This window comes from Rousettus aegyptiacus, unplaced genomic scaffold (assembly GCF_014176215.1).
Source record: "Rousettus aegyptiacus isolate mRouAeg1 unplaced genomic scaffold, mRouAeg1.p scaffold_m13_p_7, whole genome shotgun sequence".
NCBI lineage: Eukaryota > Metazoa > Chordata > Mammalia > Chiroptera > Pteropodidae > Rousettus > Rousettus aegyptiacus.
Genome location: NW_023416310.1, coordinates 27,415,511 through 27,433,399, shown reverse-complemented (window position 1 = coordinate 27,433,399; position 17,889 = coordinate 27,415,511). Strand labels below are relative to the sequence as shown.

At 34.6% G+C, this 17,889-nt stretch overlaps 1 protein-coding gene across 3 annotated transcripts in view; it reads left to right on the top strand.

Moving 5' to 3' along the window:
• SRBD1 (S1 RNA binding domain 1) overlaps positions 1 to 17,889 on the top strand; it is a 172,236-nt gene that overhangs the window by 13,782 nt on the left and 140,565 nt on the right. For 2 of the 3 annotated variants that reach the window (XM_016142213.2, XM_016142214.2), the window contains exons 5-9: positions 5,764 to 5,930; positions 8,726 to 8,843; positions 9,866 to 10,004; positions 13,828 to 13,924; positions 15,179 to 15,314. In XM_016142213.2, the coding sequence (XP_015997699.2) occupies positions 5,764 to 5,930; positions 8,726 to 8,843; positions 9,866 to 10,004; positions 13,828 to 13,924; positions 15,179 to 15,314 (657 nt within the window). The remainder of the gene's footprint in view (positions 1 to 5,763; positions 5,931 to 8,725; positions 8,844 to 9,865; positions 10,005 to 13,827; positions 13,925 to 15,178; positions 15,315 to 17,889) is intronic. The other variant, XM_036224031.1, reaches the window with a different exon arrangement.

Below are 17,889 nucleotides of genomic sequence, written 5' to 3'. Positions count from 1 at the left end.
ATGATACTTTGCTTTATACTCCTCTCAGTTTTTGTTACAGAGAGAGATAAAAATGGCTTTGTCTTAGCCATTTGTCTCTTGGTTACAAGTAATAGAAACCTACTTCTAATGAGCTTAAGCAGAGAAGAGTTTATTACCAAAGGACACAGGGACCTCTCAAAGAATGCAAGGGAAAAATGTGGTCAAGCCTCTCTCAAACACCTTGAACCAAAACGTAGAAAATGTTGAGGACTTGAGGAAAATGCACAATTTTTGCCTTTTCAGGTGTCTCATGACTACCATTTCTGCTGCTTTACTTTTTATTTTCTCTTGGCAGACCAAATTCTCTGCTTCTTTATGGGAGGTGAAAGGTCACAGATCCCCAATTTATTTGTTATTGGTTTTAGCTTGTGAGAGAGGAAAACTATATGGTGAGAACAGGTTCCCAACTGCCAGAGGGTGAGTGGCTGAAGAACAGGCGAGTAAAAGCTTCACCATTTATAAGCAGGTAGTAGCAGTATTCATTGTTGGGTTGTTGGATTATCAAATGGAAGCAAGTTATCTCATTTTAAGGTTCTAGGTCTAGTTTATGGACTTTGGCCATATTATTTGGGTACTACGGGTATACTTGTCTTTCCTTTATATTCCAGGCAGTTTTTTTTCTCCTCTTCCTACTTATTGGAAGTGATTTTGACAGCAGAAATAGCCTGTTCTCGGAATTGGGCGTTCCTCTCTAGTGATTTGGGGGAAATGGTTGCTACAGCTGCTACCTTTGTTGAGCACCCTGATGATGAGTAGTAAACTCAATACAGGCATTCCTCATTTTATTGCATTTCCCAGATCTTGCATTTTTTACAGACTAAAGAGCCTCTACCGGCAAAAAGATTACAACTCACTTTATTATGATACTTAGTCGGGAACTGAACTTGCAGTATCTCCAAGGTATGCCTGTATTTTCAAGATGGGCTTAGAGAAATTACCCAGGAAACTTTCTTTAGGTATGATTTACATATTTGGATTTTTAAAAATTTAACCCAATGCAGTCATCTTTGTCTACCCTTTAATTAACTTTTATAGACAAATCTTGTGGATTTCTTTTCCTGTGCTTTTTTATTCCCTCATAAACAGGAGAAACTTTGTGGGGGAAAAAAATAATTTCATCATAACAGTGCATTCCTGCTTCCAAACACTGTTGAGAAAAGGGACAGTTGTTGGGCCAAAGGGGACTGAGAAGAACAACGTCAGCAATGCCACATCAGACAGTCAGGAAGGCCTTAACATTTGGTCAGGGACTAGACCCAATGAAATGACTCTAAAATGCATATTATCTGCCATGAAACCAAATGTATGTCCAAATTGTTTGGGGGAAATCCTGAAAAGTACCTAGTTAGTAAGTAATGATCAATGGAAATTAACTGTCTAGAAATTATTATTACTAATTGAATGTGTGGGAAATGTCATTTTTATTTCTTTTATTTTGTGTGATGCTCCTTCTGAACGCTTGCCTACCATGACACCTGATCCTTTGTGTTTTTCTCTTTGAGGTATGTTTCTCAACTCTGAAAAGTTCATTGCTTTTTCAGGAATATCACTGTCTTGTTTGAGGAAGGAAAAGTATGTTACCAATACTTGATTTATGTATAGACTTTACATATAAACATGTACTAACATTCATTTACTAATCAAGGATTAGAGATCAATGAGCCAAAGCAACCTACTCCTTTTCAGCCCTGTGCCCCCAAACTACAAATGTATGGTTGCCAGCAGAAACTAGTTTTTGTTAAAGTACATTATATGATTATACAAATATGTGGTGAATGACTTTTAAAGAATTTAAAGAGGTGGCTAGCTACAAGCAGTTTTTGAGAAAATCAAATACTCCGAAGTGGTGATTGCTGTTATACAGTCTCTTTAATTTTGAGGGATGGTGGGAATAAGGGAGTGGATCACCCATGTATAATATCTTAATAAAGGTTTCTAAATTAAGGAGGAAGAGCAAGCAAAACCCCTTTATTACCTGTTTTCTGCTTTCTTGCAAGGGATGATGTATTACATGTGTGAAGAAGACCATGGGATGACAAAATAGAGGGGAAAAGTGAGACAGGAAAGAATGAGTATCTCAGTTTTTTTCATTATAGTTCTGCATATAAGCACAGCATCACCCATTCGGTTAACCTGTTTGTTCCAAGAGGGTTTAAGTAAAAGAAACTCTCTTGGCATTCTTTGTTACTAAAATTTCACTGGTAGTATTGTTTTTTTAAACTGTTTTGAAGTACATATAGAGAAAATTGTAGTGAAGTGTATATAGTTTATGAATGTTGAAAAATAGCATCATGTATCCAGCTTCCAAATCAAGAAACAGAACATTACCAACACCTTGGAATTTTCCTTCATACCCATTTCTAATTCTCAGTCCCCTTTCCTTTAACCACTGTTCTAACAGCATAGGTTCATTTTCCCTTTTGTGGTCTTTAAGAAAACTTTTTTGTGTGATAGTAAGTGATACAATAAAATGAATAGGTAAGGGTAAGAAGAACAGCAAGTATCAAAGGCTTTCAGAAAGAATATGTCCAATTGCTGGTTTGGGAATGATTTTGAATAGAACATTCTTAGTTCTACTCATTAGAATACCATTTCACTTAGATGTTCTTCTAAAATGTAGATGCTGCCTCGATGGTTAAGGCTATGGTTTATTAGCTAATACCTAGAATCTGTTTTTCTCCTTTCTTTTTTTTAAACTGGGAATGGGAATATAGATTTGAAGGAGCAAATCTCCACTTTGGGAGAATGCCATTTTGTTGGAGGTTTTAGACACCAGAGGGCAGTATGAAGGCACCACATCTCACTTATCTGCAAATAGGATTCAGGAAGAGAAGTGAAGGCTATTTGATTAATTTGTGTTTTTACCTGAAAAAAATCATCTTGCTTTGCACACAAATGAAATTTTTTAAAAGAAAATATAGCTTGAGACTTTGGGAAATTTACTTAACTACTTTGAGCCTCAGTTTTTGTATCTCTAAAATAAGACTAATACCTCCCTCATGTAGTTTAATATTGAATATGTAAAAGTGTTTAGAACATAATAAGCCCTATACAGGTGTTAACATGAAACAGCAGTGACAAAAAGTGCCTCTCTATTTAAATATTAGAGGTGAAAAATATCTTGAGACTGTCTTGCTTTTTACTTTACTCTCGTTCCTATTCGCCAGTTTACTATAAAAATTATTAAGGTAATAAGTATGAATGGCTTAAAAGTAAAAAAAGAAAAAAAAAAACCTACAGTAGTTCCCTGCCTTACCCATACTTTTCCTTTCCCTAGGTTGTGCTCTGTACTTTTAATTCTTTTTGTTATTTCTTTGTTCTTTGCCTCATTTTTTTAAGATACAGATTGCTGGGCCCCACCCCAGAGTTTCTGATTGGGTGGATCTGGAGTGGAGGCTCAAGCATTTGCATCTCTAATAAGTACCTCAGTGATGCTTTGCTGCTGGTTTGGGAACCACACATTGTGAACAGATCTCATTGGCTTGTAAATGTTGGGGGATGACGGGCATTGAAACCGAGAGGACTCTAGACTAGGGGTTACTAGTGGGGCGGGGGAGGGGGAGAAGTAGACAGGGTAAAGGGGTCAAATATATGGTAGCTGAAGGAAACTGGACTTTGGGTGAACACCCAAATATTATTGGGTAAACACCTAATAGAATATACAGATGTCAAATGATAACGTATACCTGAAAATCATATAATTGTATTAACCAATGTTACCCCAATAAACTTAAAAAAATCAATTAATTTAAAAAAAGAGCTGAAACCAAGTAACGAATGAGCAGGTTAGTCAGTGGCTTAATAGTGACTATAGGATAAAGTTTAAACTCTACAGAATTCATCATCGGGCTCCATCCACCTTTCCATTTCTTACTGCAATACCCCTTATATGTTTTAGTGTTACTGAACAGATACCAACTCTAAAAACTGCCATGGTTTCTCATCAGTGGCTTTGGATATGCTAGTCTCTCATTTTGGAATTGCCCAGAGATAGCCTTCATATCTTGTTGCTTTTCCATTGCTTTAGAGTTAGTTGTTTCTCCCTTGTGCTCTTAAAACAATCAGACTCTCAGAGTCCAAATCACACTGTATATTAACTGTCTTCATATCATCTGTCTTTCTCTTGTTAGCTTGTAAGCTCCTCAGAAAGAGGGACTTGGTTTTTTTATTTTCATTATCACTGGCTTGGTATGGTTATTGGCATATAATATGAATTAAATGTTTGACTAAATCAAGATAGTAGAAGAAATTGGATGATGTTGAGGCCCAAAATGACTGCTTATATGTAGTTTTGTTATTCTGAATTTCAAGGAAAAAATTTGCATAAGCCACAGCATATTCTCCCTTAACATATATGATACTTATGGATTTGTCAGGACCTAGTTCTATCCAAATGTGGGTCTGGAGTCCTAGCTGTCTTGGGCCTTTTTCAATTAATAAGGGTTAACATAAGGGTTAACTGGAGGTGGAATAAGTTCGAAAGGAATGTCATTTTGCAAATGCAAGATTTGAGGGGCCCATTAAGTTTTCAGGAGACCATGTCAAGTAATTGGCTAAATGAGTCTGGATTTCTGCAGAAGAGAGGCCGGGCTGGAGATGTGAAGTTGGCATCCTCGCCAGAGAGTTGAAATTAACCCATCAGAATGGGTGATAAGATGAGGGCCTCAGGATTTAAGATCTGCAGAGGAATGAGAGTATCCTCAATAGCCTCTGGAGTTCAGCCATTTATTTCATCTGTAGTTTTGAAATTCAATCTATTTTATATATTGACAGTTTTGTTAGCTAGTTGATTATGATAATTCTTTAATCATTTTTCTATTTATTTCTTTCCATTTTTGGCACATTTTACACATCAATATTGAAATAATAATAATAAAACTTACACATTTTGTGTTTTACTTTGAAAAATCTACTTAGGCTTTGCGAACAATTACTGAAATTGCATATCTTTCTATTCTCCACCCTGACTTCTTTAAACTTTACTGCTTATGCATACATTTTTCTGAAAACTGTAGACTTGTTTTATTAAAGAATTGACTATTTTGAATATGTAGTACTACATGTGTATGATAGAAAATTTGAAAGATACAGAAGGATCTTTCTATCCTAACTCTTAGCCAACAAATTACCTTACCCAAAAGTAAGCCATGTTCCCAGTTCTTGTGAATCATTTCGTATCAGTTCATAGTTGCATTGTATTATACTCTGTGGGCATATCCTAGGTTTTGCAGACTTTTACTATGCTGGAAACAGTTCTTCCAAAAATTGCTATAATAATATTCTTTTCCTGAGGAATAAACATATCAGGATAAATTCCCAGGAATGGAATTGTGGGATCGAAGACTTTATATATTGTAAATATTGATAGATGTCAAAATGCTCTTCCTCCAGAGGTTATGCCATTGTACTTTCTCACTAGCAATGATTGAAAGTGTCTTTTTCAACATCACTCATGCCAACACAGTGAGTTACCAACTCTTTGATATTTGCAGCCAATCTGAGAGATAAAAGTGCATATCTCAATGAGTCCTATAAAATATGAATGATACAGAGTGCTTTTGGTTGGATTTTATTGAATTAATGAAATGGCTATTTTATGATCGTCAATCTGTAAATGTATCTTGTGTAGTTTTCTTCTTTTTTTTAAACCGCAACAAGTAGCTTCTAAGTGCCTGGAGAACTTAAATGAGATGCTGTATTTAATTTTCAGGATTTTAAGTCACTAAGTGTTCTTAATTTCAGGTTTTATCTGAAAGAACTAATATTGAACCTTGGGTTTGTGCCAACATCATTCGTCTCTTTGATGATGATAACACAATTCCATTCATTGTACGTTATCGAAAAGAGCTCATTAATAACCTTGATGCAGATTCCTTGAGAGAAGTTCAACAAGCCCTAGAGGAGCTGCGGTAAGAAATCTGGAAAGGGAAGAGCCTAGTATAAGGAGAAAGGCTATGTGAGCCAATGAGGAAAAACAGTGAGGGAATGAATGACAATATATTTCCACAATTTCAGTGTTTGTTTTTTTTTTGAGTTATTGTTAGTGCTATTAACAATAACTGGATTTGGTCCTATTCTGACAGAGGAAGTCAGCTCTATTTGACTTATTTAAGGGTGTACAGAGTCCCTCTGCTGGTAGGTTTATGCATAGCTTGGGCATGTATCAGTGAAAAGGTGGTTCACAGTGAAAGTCTGTGCCTGAGAGTTTGATGGTCGTCTTCTCTCATAGATGACTGTGTAATGGCAAAATTAGGACTGCAAAATTAGGAAACTTATAAAAATATATTTTAGTCTCAATCTTCAACAGTTTGCATAAAACTGCCTTCTTAATACTATTAAGTCCCTAAATGGAGAGTTCTTTAACAGTATAGAGTTTAGTAAGAAGTATGTATATTTCCTTTTTTTTTTTTTTAAAGGGGATGGTACTTTTACATTAGTGGATTATAGATTTTGTATGATTGTAGAGTGGAAAATACCCTTTAAAAAAATTATGCCTCCAGACTTATTGTAATAACTTAGAAATACACATATAGAAACTATAAAGACTAAAACTAAATTAGCAAAGTTTATAAAAACACTGTTCACCATTCATGCATTTATTGCATGTCTCCTACATGCCAGGTGCCACGTTAACGTGTGTTCTTCAAGTCTACAAAAAGGATCTGATTAAAATTTGGATATAATACTACCATCAAGCCATTCTAGAAGTTTTAACAGTTATTTTTACAACAGCGTAATAGACTTCTTGTGATTTGGGGGAAACTTGTACCTCGCTAATTTTTCCACCCCTTTTGTTGAAGTTCTTTTAATGCCAAGAGGATTAAAACGTTAATATGTGAAGAGTTATATTTCATTGAGAGACAAAATCAGTTAGCCAACCCAGAAGTATAAATGACTAGCTAATCAAGTGGTCTCAGTTTCAAATCTTCCAGGACCAGGCTAGTATAATCAAGCAGCAAGGGATATGAACTGAAGATCACAAGGCCTGTGTAAGGGGGTAGCCTCTGCTCATCTCTAGCAGATTACTGATGTGCAGTTGTCCACTCAGTTTGTGGGACCTTCCTGTTTTTGAAAAGAAATTGGTAATCTAGATTTTGATGTAGAAAACTTCTGAGCCAAACAAAACCATCCACAGGCCACCAGTTTATGCATCTGGAAGGCCACCAGTTTACGTTTTCTGAAGTAAATTTTGTTTGAAGATTAGGTAATGAAAATCTCAGGGTTTTGAGATCCGAAATGGAGGAAGTGTTACAAACAGGCAAGAATAGTTAATTTTAAAAAGTTTAAGGTATCCCAACAATATTTAAGTGTGGGGTCATATAGAAGCTTTATGTCACAATTATTATTATTATTTTATTGTTATTTTCCTTTTTAAAAAAAATAAAAAACACTTCTACTGAAAGAAAGCTCCATTCTTATATAAGTTGAGGAATGTTTCTTGAAGTAAATGGAGGCATTGACTGCAACTTAGAAGATTTTTTTATGTCATGTAGAGATTTCTTTTTGATAATGAGATCTCTTTTTTCTTAACCTTGTCATTTTTAAATCTAGAGCATTGGCTTTCAATCTGTTAATTACTAACCATAAATGAGTAATAAAACCAATTTAGTAGTTTATTAACACTTTAAAAATATGAAATAGAGAATAGAAAATATATGAGTGCAGTTTGTATGCTAAAGGTAAATATTGTTTCATCAAACTGTTTCAATTATATATATAGACATGTGCATATGTCTATATATACTGGGTTGCAAGGTAAAATATATTTCTTACTGCTGGTCACTGTTAAAAAAGTGAATTAAAAAGTATGATAATGGATAGCAAGAAAAGTTTCCTCTGTTTTCTCTAAAGACACTTCTCTTCTTTATTATATGCAGGCCAATAGGACATTGGTCTTTTGTCAAATGACCCTGGTAGGCTTCAGTCCCTAATAACAGTCTTAGGTTACTGGGACTATAAAAGACACACAGGTTGTAATCTAAGGACTGTGTGTCCTTCCTCTATAATTTACAATCTTCTGCCTTTAGTTTTTTTTAATAAGTAGATTTAGTTTTCATCAATTATTTTTAATAATTCATATTATATCTCTAACTTTTGCCCATAATTTAAACAATACTATTATTAGGCAGATCCTATAAATAGGAACAGGTAATGAAATAGGATGAGAGGTATTAAACAGTAGGATTGCATATTCACAGTGAAAAACCATTATAAAGTGGTAGAACAATTGTGCTCTGCCCCTGCCCCTACCTGTGCATTGATCTCTGTACATTGGTACCTGGAATCAGCTTTTCCCTATGAAATCCTGGTTCTTTCTAGTGAAACCATTATGGGTGCTACGTGTACCCTTCCTGAGCAGTGATACCTACTAGCAGTTACATGCAACCCATGATTCTTAACCTGAAATCACTATGAAAGACATTGGAATAATTGGTGACCTATATATGCTGAGGTCTGAGGATTAGAAGATAGTAACACGTCAATATTAATTACCTGATTTTGATGGTTGTATTATGCAGGAAAAGATTATTTTTCTCTAGAAAATGCACATTAAAACACTTGGAGGTGATGGCAACTTACTTTCAAATGGTTCAGAGGGGGAAAAAGTTTTCTTTACCGGCAACTTTTCTATAAGTTTGAGGTAGCTTCTAAAAGAAAGTTTTGATATATAGGTTTTGTATATTACAAAAGTTTTTATTTTCAGGTCTGTTGCAAAGAAGATTCGTAGTACAATTCAGAAAATTAAGAAGGAGGGGAAGATGTCTGAATGCTTGTTAAAAGCCTTGCTGAACTGTAAGAGTTCTGAAGAACTAGAACATGTGGTAAGGAGCCCTTTTTATCTTTTAATGTAAATCTGAATATATTATGATTTGGGTCTACTTATAGTTAAAGAGGACCTGGAACTAAAAACCTAAGTTGTCTGTCATCGTTATTTAGTTAAAGGTAACATTTATTTTTTATTCAATAACTATCAGATGTTTATCTGTGCTAGGCACTTGGGTTTACAAAGATGAATAATACATAGCCCTTGTCTTCAAGGAATTCCCAGTCAAATAGAGAAAAAAGGAGAGTAGGTTGTACAAGTGCGAAGCTTAATGGAGAATGCTGAGCTGAAAACCTGAATGTGAGCATCTTCAGCATGTAGTTTGTATTTGAAACCACGAGAATGGAAGATTTCACTCAAGGAGAGTTAATGACGTAGATAGGTCAAGTTAGATTATTGAGGAATAATAACCTTTGAAGTTCATACGGGGAAGGGAGAACCTAAGAATGAGACATGGAAATAATAGAAAAGTATAAGGATAGTCAGGAGACAGTGATAGATAGCACAGAAGGCTAGGACAGAGTTTTAGAAGGAGGTAATGATCAATCGTTAAATGATTAAATGTAGCAGAGAGGTTTGACTAGATATGGACTGAAAAATGTATATTTGTAATCGGGATCTTTGAGGACCCTTGTGATACCTCTTTCAGAAAGTTGTGTGGAACAAGAAGCCACATAGTGGCAGGTTGAGAGTGAATGTGGATTAGGAAGTAGAAACGTTGTGTGTTGACAGCTTTTAGAGAACCTTACAGTACTGGCCATCCAGGCACTGAGTTTTCAAAATAAGTGAATTGAAACAAAAAAATAACTTTAAGCATATATAAAAGTATAAAGAATCAGAAAAGAACACCCATCCTCATACAGCTAATATTATGTAGTTACTGTTAATTCATCTCTGAAGGAAAAGGTTGACATAGGATGTCTTTAGCATTTTCACTGTGTCCTCCAGTTTTGTGTCCTGATACAACTTTTACTCTTTGAAAACTGAATAACGTGATATGTTTTCTGACTTTTTTTATAGTCAGCTCCTTATAAAACTGGGAGCAAAGGCACCAAAGCCCAAAGAGCAAGGCAGTTGGGATTAGAAGGGGCAGCCAGGACATTGCTCGAGAATCCAGGGGAGCTCAATCTGCTGTCTTACATTCAACCAAATGTAGAAGGTATCTGTTTTACTTTAAGACATCAGCTTTGTTTCTTTTAATTTGAAAAACTTATGTTAAAAAATTTGTTTTATTAGGTAATGACCGTACAATATAGCATATAAAGAACGAATAATTCTTACAAAATAAATTCCGATATACCTCCTGCTTAGCCATTCAGCTTGCCTCTTTTGATGAAGTACCTCTAGACTTTTGCCCATTTTCTATTATGTTGTTTATCTTTTTCTTATTAATTTATAAGCTTTTTAAGATATTCTTTTTCAGCTATGTGGATTGTAAATTTTTGCCAGGAGTAACTTCTTTTTTCACTTTCTTTGTGCTGTCTTTTGGTAAATAGAAGGTCTTAGTTTTATTATAATTTATTAATTTTTTCATTGTATTAATCTTTATTTTTAAGATAATTATTTTTTTCTTTTTAAAGAAATTTCTTCACATCTAAAGGTTATAAAGATTCTCCTATATTGTCTTTTAAAACTTTTATCCCATTTCTAAAAATTTATTGAATTATAAAAGTCATATATACTCTTTAGAAAGAATTTCAACTGTTCTGACACAGATGAAGTATAAAGTGATATCCTAATTTCACACTTCTGCTCTGCAGGAGTAAAGTGTTTGTCTTTTTCTGAAATGTATCTTCCTATCCTTTTGTGTGTGTGCGTGCACAAGAGAGAGAGTGGAAAGGAGTAAGGCAGAGCTATTCCGAAGAAAAACCCCAGCAAGGTGACATCTGTTACATATCAAGATGAATTGGTTTTATTGTCAAAATGAGGACCTGAGAATGAGAGCTTTTCAAATAAGATGGACTTTTTTTCAAGAGTGTTCTGAGAGTATTTACTGGAGAGAGAGATGTTTTGGTAGTTCCAACTCCCAATCTTGTTTCTGTTGGCCTTCTGTTGATACTATAGGCTGGAAGACATAAGTATCTGTAGGGGGCAGTATCTGATAACAAAATCCACAATATGTGCTAAACTGTAGAGAATCACAGCATACCGTAATCTGCTTTTGTTTTATATAATTCAGCAAATGTGAATTTGCTATTAAAAAATTTGAGTATGTGTATCTGTAAAAAATACATGTATCTGTTCATATACAAATATGCACATCTTAATAACTGTTTTGGAAAGGTCAATAATGCAAATAAAAAGCATATTAGTATTATTTGAATATAGAGATAAGTCGAAATGAATAAAATTCAAATTTGTTTAATTTTTTAATGTGTATTTTTAGTTAGATTTTCAAATGGTTGCAACATTTAATATTTTAATAGTAGCTGAGACTGTATAGCTGTTCATTAAGGGTGGCCACGGTGGGAACTATCTGTGTGCAGTCGTGGCATGTTTTACTAGAATCAAACATTTTCAGAATATTAGACACATAAAGGTTTATTGTTTATTGTAATTTTTCTCTTATAGTTGATTTCCTTTTCTTCTGCTTCTTACCTCCGTGGGTACGAAGTTATCCTTAGTTAACACTCATACTGAGTTCCTACTGGGTAGGCTTGATAACCATATCTCTTTTTACTGTCATATATAGCGATACTCCTGGACTACATGATGGTGGATACTTGGTGATACTTCTGATAATGGGGATAGATCAGGGCCCAGAACAGTCATAGTAGTACTAACACACGTATCAGGAATGCTTGCTTTACTCCCCCTTTCTTTTACTCTAATCATAAATGTAAAAGAATTATAATTCTAAACAAGCTAGATACTGCTTTTTAAAGTTTACTTGGAATATTTTTTCTTTTTTTCAGCCCCCTCATCCTTTATGCTACTCATACTCATGATCACCCTCAATTCTATTACTGTTTTTCTAAAGAAGTATTTTCATCATTCCCATCATTCCTTAAAGAAATATTTAAGAAACCAGATATTTCAGTGGTCTTTTTTTTCCCAGTAGAGGACACATTTTACTTTCTTACTTGCCACTGGCTAACAAGTGTTTGGTCTGAGTTAAAAAGAGATATATATATACTATTGGTACAAATGGATTATAACATAGACAATGTAGAATTTCCCTATGTAGTATACAAGGAGAGTAGCTGGTTGTTCTATTGTATATAAAAAGAAGGAGTCTTAGTGCAGATAATGTGAAAAGAAATGTTGGCCCATCAATTTTTGTTATACTTGTGGAGGTTTGAAGAATCAGCAGTTGGAAAAATTTCACTAAGGCAAGGGATATGATTTTCTGGCTGTGGAACTTATTTTCCTGAGTTCACCGAGGTGCTGAACTTTTGGAACTCCTATTATCTTTGGCTGCATTAAGCCCCAAAGATCAGTTCCCTTTAATGGGGGAAGGTGCTTCTTCAAAACACACAAGACTCTTTAGTCCTTTCACTCCATTGATGGACTAAGAGCGGGTACGTAATGTGGATAAGCTTCCCCGAAAGACTGATCATTTCTACCACCCATTGAGAACCACTGCTCTACAGGTGGCTTGGGGCACCTCCCTAGCAGAGGTTTTTAAACTTTAATCATTTGTGATACTCTGTAAAACAGTAAAATCCCATACTCTAGGCATTTATAGTTTTAACAAGTGTCTACTGTGAATTTATTTTCAGGTCCTTGGACTGTACTTTATAAAACATTGCTCTAGAGTTCTAGAATAATTTTAATTACATAAGGTTTATAAATTGTATTCTCCCAAAATGACTGGGGCTTTTCAAAGGCCTTTGTTATTATAGCAAAATCTATAATTTTCTCTTTATGTTCTTTTTTATTAATGTGTCTTAATGTAGTTTCTGTCTTTACTACTGACTTGTTACCATGATGCCTTCATTAAACTTAGTTTAATGATGCTGTGAGATGTTTCATTACTCCAGGAATTTGTGGGTAGTGAATGGTTTTACTTAGATGAAGACTGATCTAAGGAGATAGCTAACATGAGAACAGATATTTATTGACTGCTTACTATATGCCACAGCTTTTCTAAGTCCCTTACATAGTCTGCTGCTTCTCAAAGGTAGTTTGTTCCTGAAAATTTCTTCATAGAGAAATTCTCTTAAAATGTAAACAATTCTTATTTCAGTGGCCAAATTTCTTTTTTTAAATTTCTTTAAAGTAAATGTAATTACTTCAGGAGTTAAGGTTAGTTATCAGAAAACCCAACAAGACATTTTCTTTTTCTTAATTACTCCATGAGCCTCTTTCTTTTCTCTTTGTCTTTTATACCTAGTACTCAGAAAAACATTCTTATGCTACTCAGTACTATATTTGTGTAATTCAAGCTTTAATGCAAGAAAAATAAAAAAAGCTTTAATGGAAATAGAACAATAAAGACAAAAGAAATAAAAGAAAGCAATGCAACTGTTATCTCTCAATATATAAGTTGATGTCATAGGAGCCATAAGGTACTAGACTTACTGCTGTAAATTAGCAAACCAAAAGCACTTGGAAGAACGTAACATACCATTAATAGACAATTCAACTATGAAGATGAGTAACCTCATAATGGCTTTCGTTTTGTGCTTATGAGACTTGAAAAATTCAAATGAGTCATTGAAAATGTGAATTAATGCCTCATAAGCCAAAACAGCAATAGAGGCACACATTTGGTAAGTGGTGGAACCAGGATTAAACCAGGTAGCTGGCTCCAGAGCTGCCTTTTTCACCACTAAGTTATATGGTATGTGATGTTCCAATATTATTGCTTATGGAGATTCGTTTTGGTTGGGAGGGGAACCTAGTCACTGCAATGATACTTTTTGATTTAATTTTGTCTATTTAAGGTTTTATTTTGATAGAATAAATTTATCGTGATTTAGTTGTAGACTTTAAATCTAATCTGTAGTTCTTGCTTTTGTTTTCCCTTTTACTTAAAGGGCTTTCAACACTCCAGGACATTGCAACAGGAGTGCAGCATATTTTAGCAGACATGATTGCTAAAGACAGAGACTCACTTGACTTCGTTCGGAAATTGTGAGTAACTCTTTTATAGTTTTCTGCTTTGTGGACTCATGCTGTTAAGGGCGGCATGGTTAATGCTAAGACCAGTGTTCATTAAAAACTTTGTTTTCAGACTTTTTTATTAAAGTAGCAGAACTCTTTGTTCAAACAACAGAACCCTAATATATAAAACAGATAAAGTAAAAATGCTTAATTGAATTCTGTCCAGGGAGCCTGGAACTCTGCCTGCTGTCTTCCTTACACTGAAGCACCTTAGTTGAGGGCTCTGAGGAACACAGTTTAAAAACCACTGCATTATGAAATACATGCTAGAGAGAAATTAGAGTGAGTGGCATTGCTTTTTAAACATTTTGTGATGTAGGTACTTAATTTTATATTATCTTATTTCTTTGTTTATCAGTGGTAGGCTAACTTGAGAATGTCTAATATCAGGTATGAATAAAAGTACTGACCTCAAAATGAATTTCTACTGATGGAGAGCAGCTTATCCATGGTATCACAGTCCCAGTTTATAAGAGATTAAAACCCTTCACCCTAGACCCTACTTTGGTTTGTGGATTTTATGCCTCATTATAATAAGGTATTACTTTAAAATCTCATTTTTATATTCTTTGTCCTTCCTTTTTGGCTGTGTATCAGAAGAGAAGACAGGGTTTTGCCAAAGGTCTGCTCTCCCTTTCTCTCCATATCTCTAGCTGTGTGAGCCATGCAGAGGAGAGGAAAGGTGGAAATGAATCATTTGGCTACTATAGCTTGTCAGGGTGTTTGTTAATACAAGGTAGAGAACTTTTTTGTTTTCTCAGTGGTCCTAGCAGGAATGAATTAAAGTAAGAGAATTGCCCAGGTTTTTAAATGTGTTTTTATAAGTAATCATACCTTTGAAATTTCGTCCAGTTTTATCCATTATCATTTGGAAGCTGTCCTGGCACATTTTATTTCTCTTCTTTTTAGCTTTTAATTGATTCCGACTGGCTGACTCAGTGATTAGAGAAGGTTGATATCTAGACCAAAGTTATTGGTTTGAATCTTTGTAGATAGTTTTGGCCTCTTATATAACTGCAGATGGTATCTGAACTCATTGAGGCATTTTATGGGAGGATTAGATTGACACAAATAGATCTGTAGGACCTATGCTAGTTGGGCATCGTTTAAAAAAATCTTTTTTGGCAATGCCATATCTTTTTTGCTAACCTTAATCCATATAATATATTTCTTTATTACACATATTAATAACTACTTTTCAAAAAAATCTGTGTATTTGAACAGGTGCCAAAATAGATATATTTCTCTCCAGTCATCTCTGACAAAAGTGTCCTCAAAAAAAGTAAATGAGAAAGATGTTGATAAATTTGTACTCTACCAGAATTTTTCGTGCAACATAAGAAATATCCAGCATCATCAGGTAAATAAGGAAACTGCTTCTGCATGCTGATAGTAATAATAATAATAATAATAATAATAATACTTGTCTTTGCCTGCTCCCTAAGGAATTAAAGAATTTTAGGTCAACTATTTTTCTTTTTTTTCCCATATAAATTACTATAATGTTGTCATATTCTTTCCATTTCACAAATGGGCAATTCAAGACCTGGAGAAGTTAGTAAGTGACACTAAGAATTATTAGCATAGCTGACAGTATATCACCTCAGGTATCCTGACTTTCTGACCAATGACCTTTCTTATTAGACTCTGCTTCCAAGTATACATGAATTCGAGCTCAATTCTGGATCTTGTTCACGTGAAATACAAATTAGAGATACTTGATTTAGAATAAAGTATGAGAGATCTCAGTTATAGAAATCATCTTTTAATTTCATTTTTAAGTTTACTAATTTTTTTTCTAGTTGCAGTCATAGGCTATATCTACATCATAGAATGTGACTTTTAAATTATAAAGGGGGATAAAAGATGTTATAAGCCAGAAATACAGTACTGGTTTTTATATTAACCTATTAGCTGCCTTTACCAGTGTTCTTTAGTTCTTTGTATGACTTCGAGTTCCATCTAGTGTTTTATCATTTCAGTCTGAAGGATTTCCTGTAACATTTCACGTAGGGCAGGTCTAGTGACAAACTTTCGCAGTGTTCTTATATCTAGAAAATCTTAATTTCTCATTTTTTTAAAAAAAATTTTAACTGTGGTAAAATACATAAAACTAAACTTTACTGTTTTAATCATCCTTAGTGTACAGTTCAGTAATGTTAGGTATATTCACACTAATGTTCACTTTGCAGAACCTTTTCTTCATGCGAGACTAAAACTCTATACCCATTAACCATCTCCTTTTGGAAGGATAGATTTTCTGGATATGGAATTCTTTGTTGACTTCTTTTTTTACAGTACTTTAAATATGTCATGCCACTGTCTTCTGGCCTCCATTGGTTTTTGTGTAGAATCAGTCGTTAATCTTACTGAGCCCTTGCACATGATGAGTTACATCTCTCACTTTATTCAAGATTCTATGGCTTTGGTTTTTGACAGTTTGATTATAATGTGTCTACTTGTGGATCTCCTTGAGTTTATCTTTCTTGGAGTTCATTGCGATTCTTGGATGCATAGGTTGTTCTTCATCAAAACTGGGAAATTTTTTACCATTATTTCTGTACTCTTCCTGTTCATTTCTCCCCATCCCTGGGTCTTCTGTTATACATATGTCATTATGCTTAATCATGTCCCACAGGTCTCTTAGGCTCTATTCTTTTTTTTTTTTTCCTTCTCAGACTATAAAATCTCAATTGACCAGTGTTCAAGTTTGCTGATTCGTTCTTCTGCTTGTTCAAATTAGCTATTGAACCTCTCTAGTTAATTTTTCATATCAGTCATTGTACTTTTCAGCTCCAAATTTCTATATGGTTCCTTTATATATAATTTCCAACTCTTTATTGACATTCTGTAGTTGTTGAGACAGTGTGCTCCTGATTTCCTTTAGGTCTCTGTCTATGATTTCTTTAATCTGAGCATATTTAAGACAGTTGATTTAAAGTTTGTCTAGTAAGACCAGTGTTTGCTTCCTCAGGGATAGTTCCAATTTATTTCTTTTTTTTTCCCTGCGAATGAGTCATACTTTACTGTTTCTTTGCATAACTTGTCATATTTGTTAAAAACTGGACATTTTGAATAAGTTGGCAGCACTGAAACTCGGATTTGCCCCGTTTTCCTAGTGTTTGTTGTTGTTGCTGTTTTGAGTTTTCGTTGTTTGTTTAGTGATTTCCAAACTATTTTTGTAAAGTCTGTAATTCTTTGTTGTGTGTGGCCACTGAAGCTTCTGTTCCTTTAACTTAGTGAACATTTCATTATTTGACAGTGATTTCCTTAAATGCGTGGAGCCAAAACAAAAAACTAACTCACCTAGTCCTTACATATGGGCTATGTTGGGGCATTCCAATGCTTAGCGAGGCAGTTTACAACTCTGCTGTAGCCTACACTTTCTCTTTGCATGGAGCCCAAAGGGCAGTCAGAGGTGAAAGCTCAAGGTCTTCTCAAGTGTTTTCAGAGCATGTGTTTAGTCCTGAGCATGCACGTGTCCTCCTAGATTCCCTCATATACATAGGAACTTTTAAAAGCTTCTTTTGCCTCAAGTATCTCATTTCCCAGCTTTTTCCTTCCCAGTTTTTTTGGTCTGCCTGTCATGTTGCCCTCATTGTAATTCCTTGTCACTAACTTTTATTCCTTACCCCTTGAGACTGCAGCTAATACATTTGCCTTTAAATGCTTGCAGCAAGTGTTTCCTGCTACCCAGGAAGCTGCTTCTGTCCCAGGGAAGCTCTGACACAGGCAAAACAGGCAAACCCTTGAGCCAATTCCTCAAGCGGCCATGTAGATCGAAAAACACAATCACAAATTTTTAAGAATAAATACCATTTTTCTTTTTATGGTATTAGCAACTTGCACAAGAAATCTAGGCTCTTCATAGCCACTGCCAGGATGGAGAGTAGGGCATGGTAAATGAATAAGTTAAAAGTGCTTTTAACCAAAAA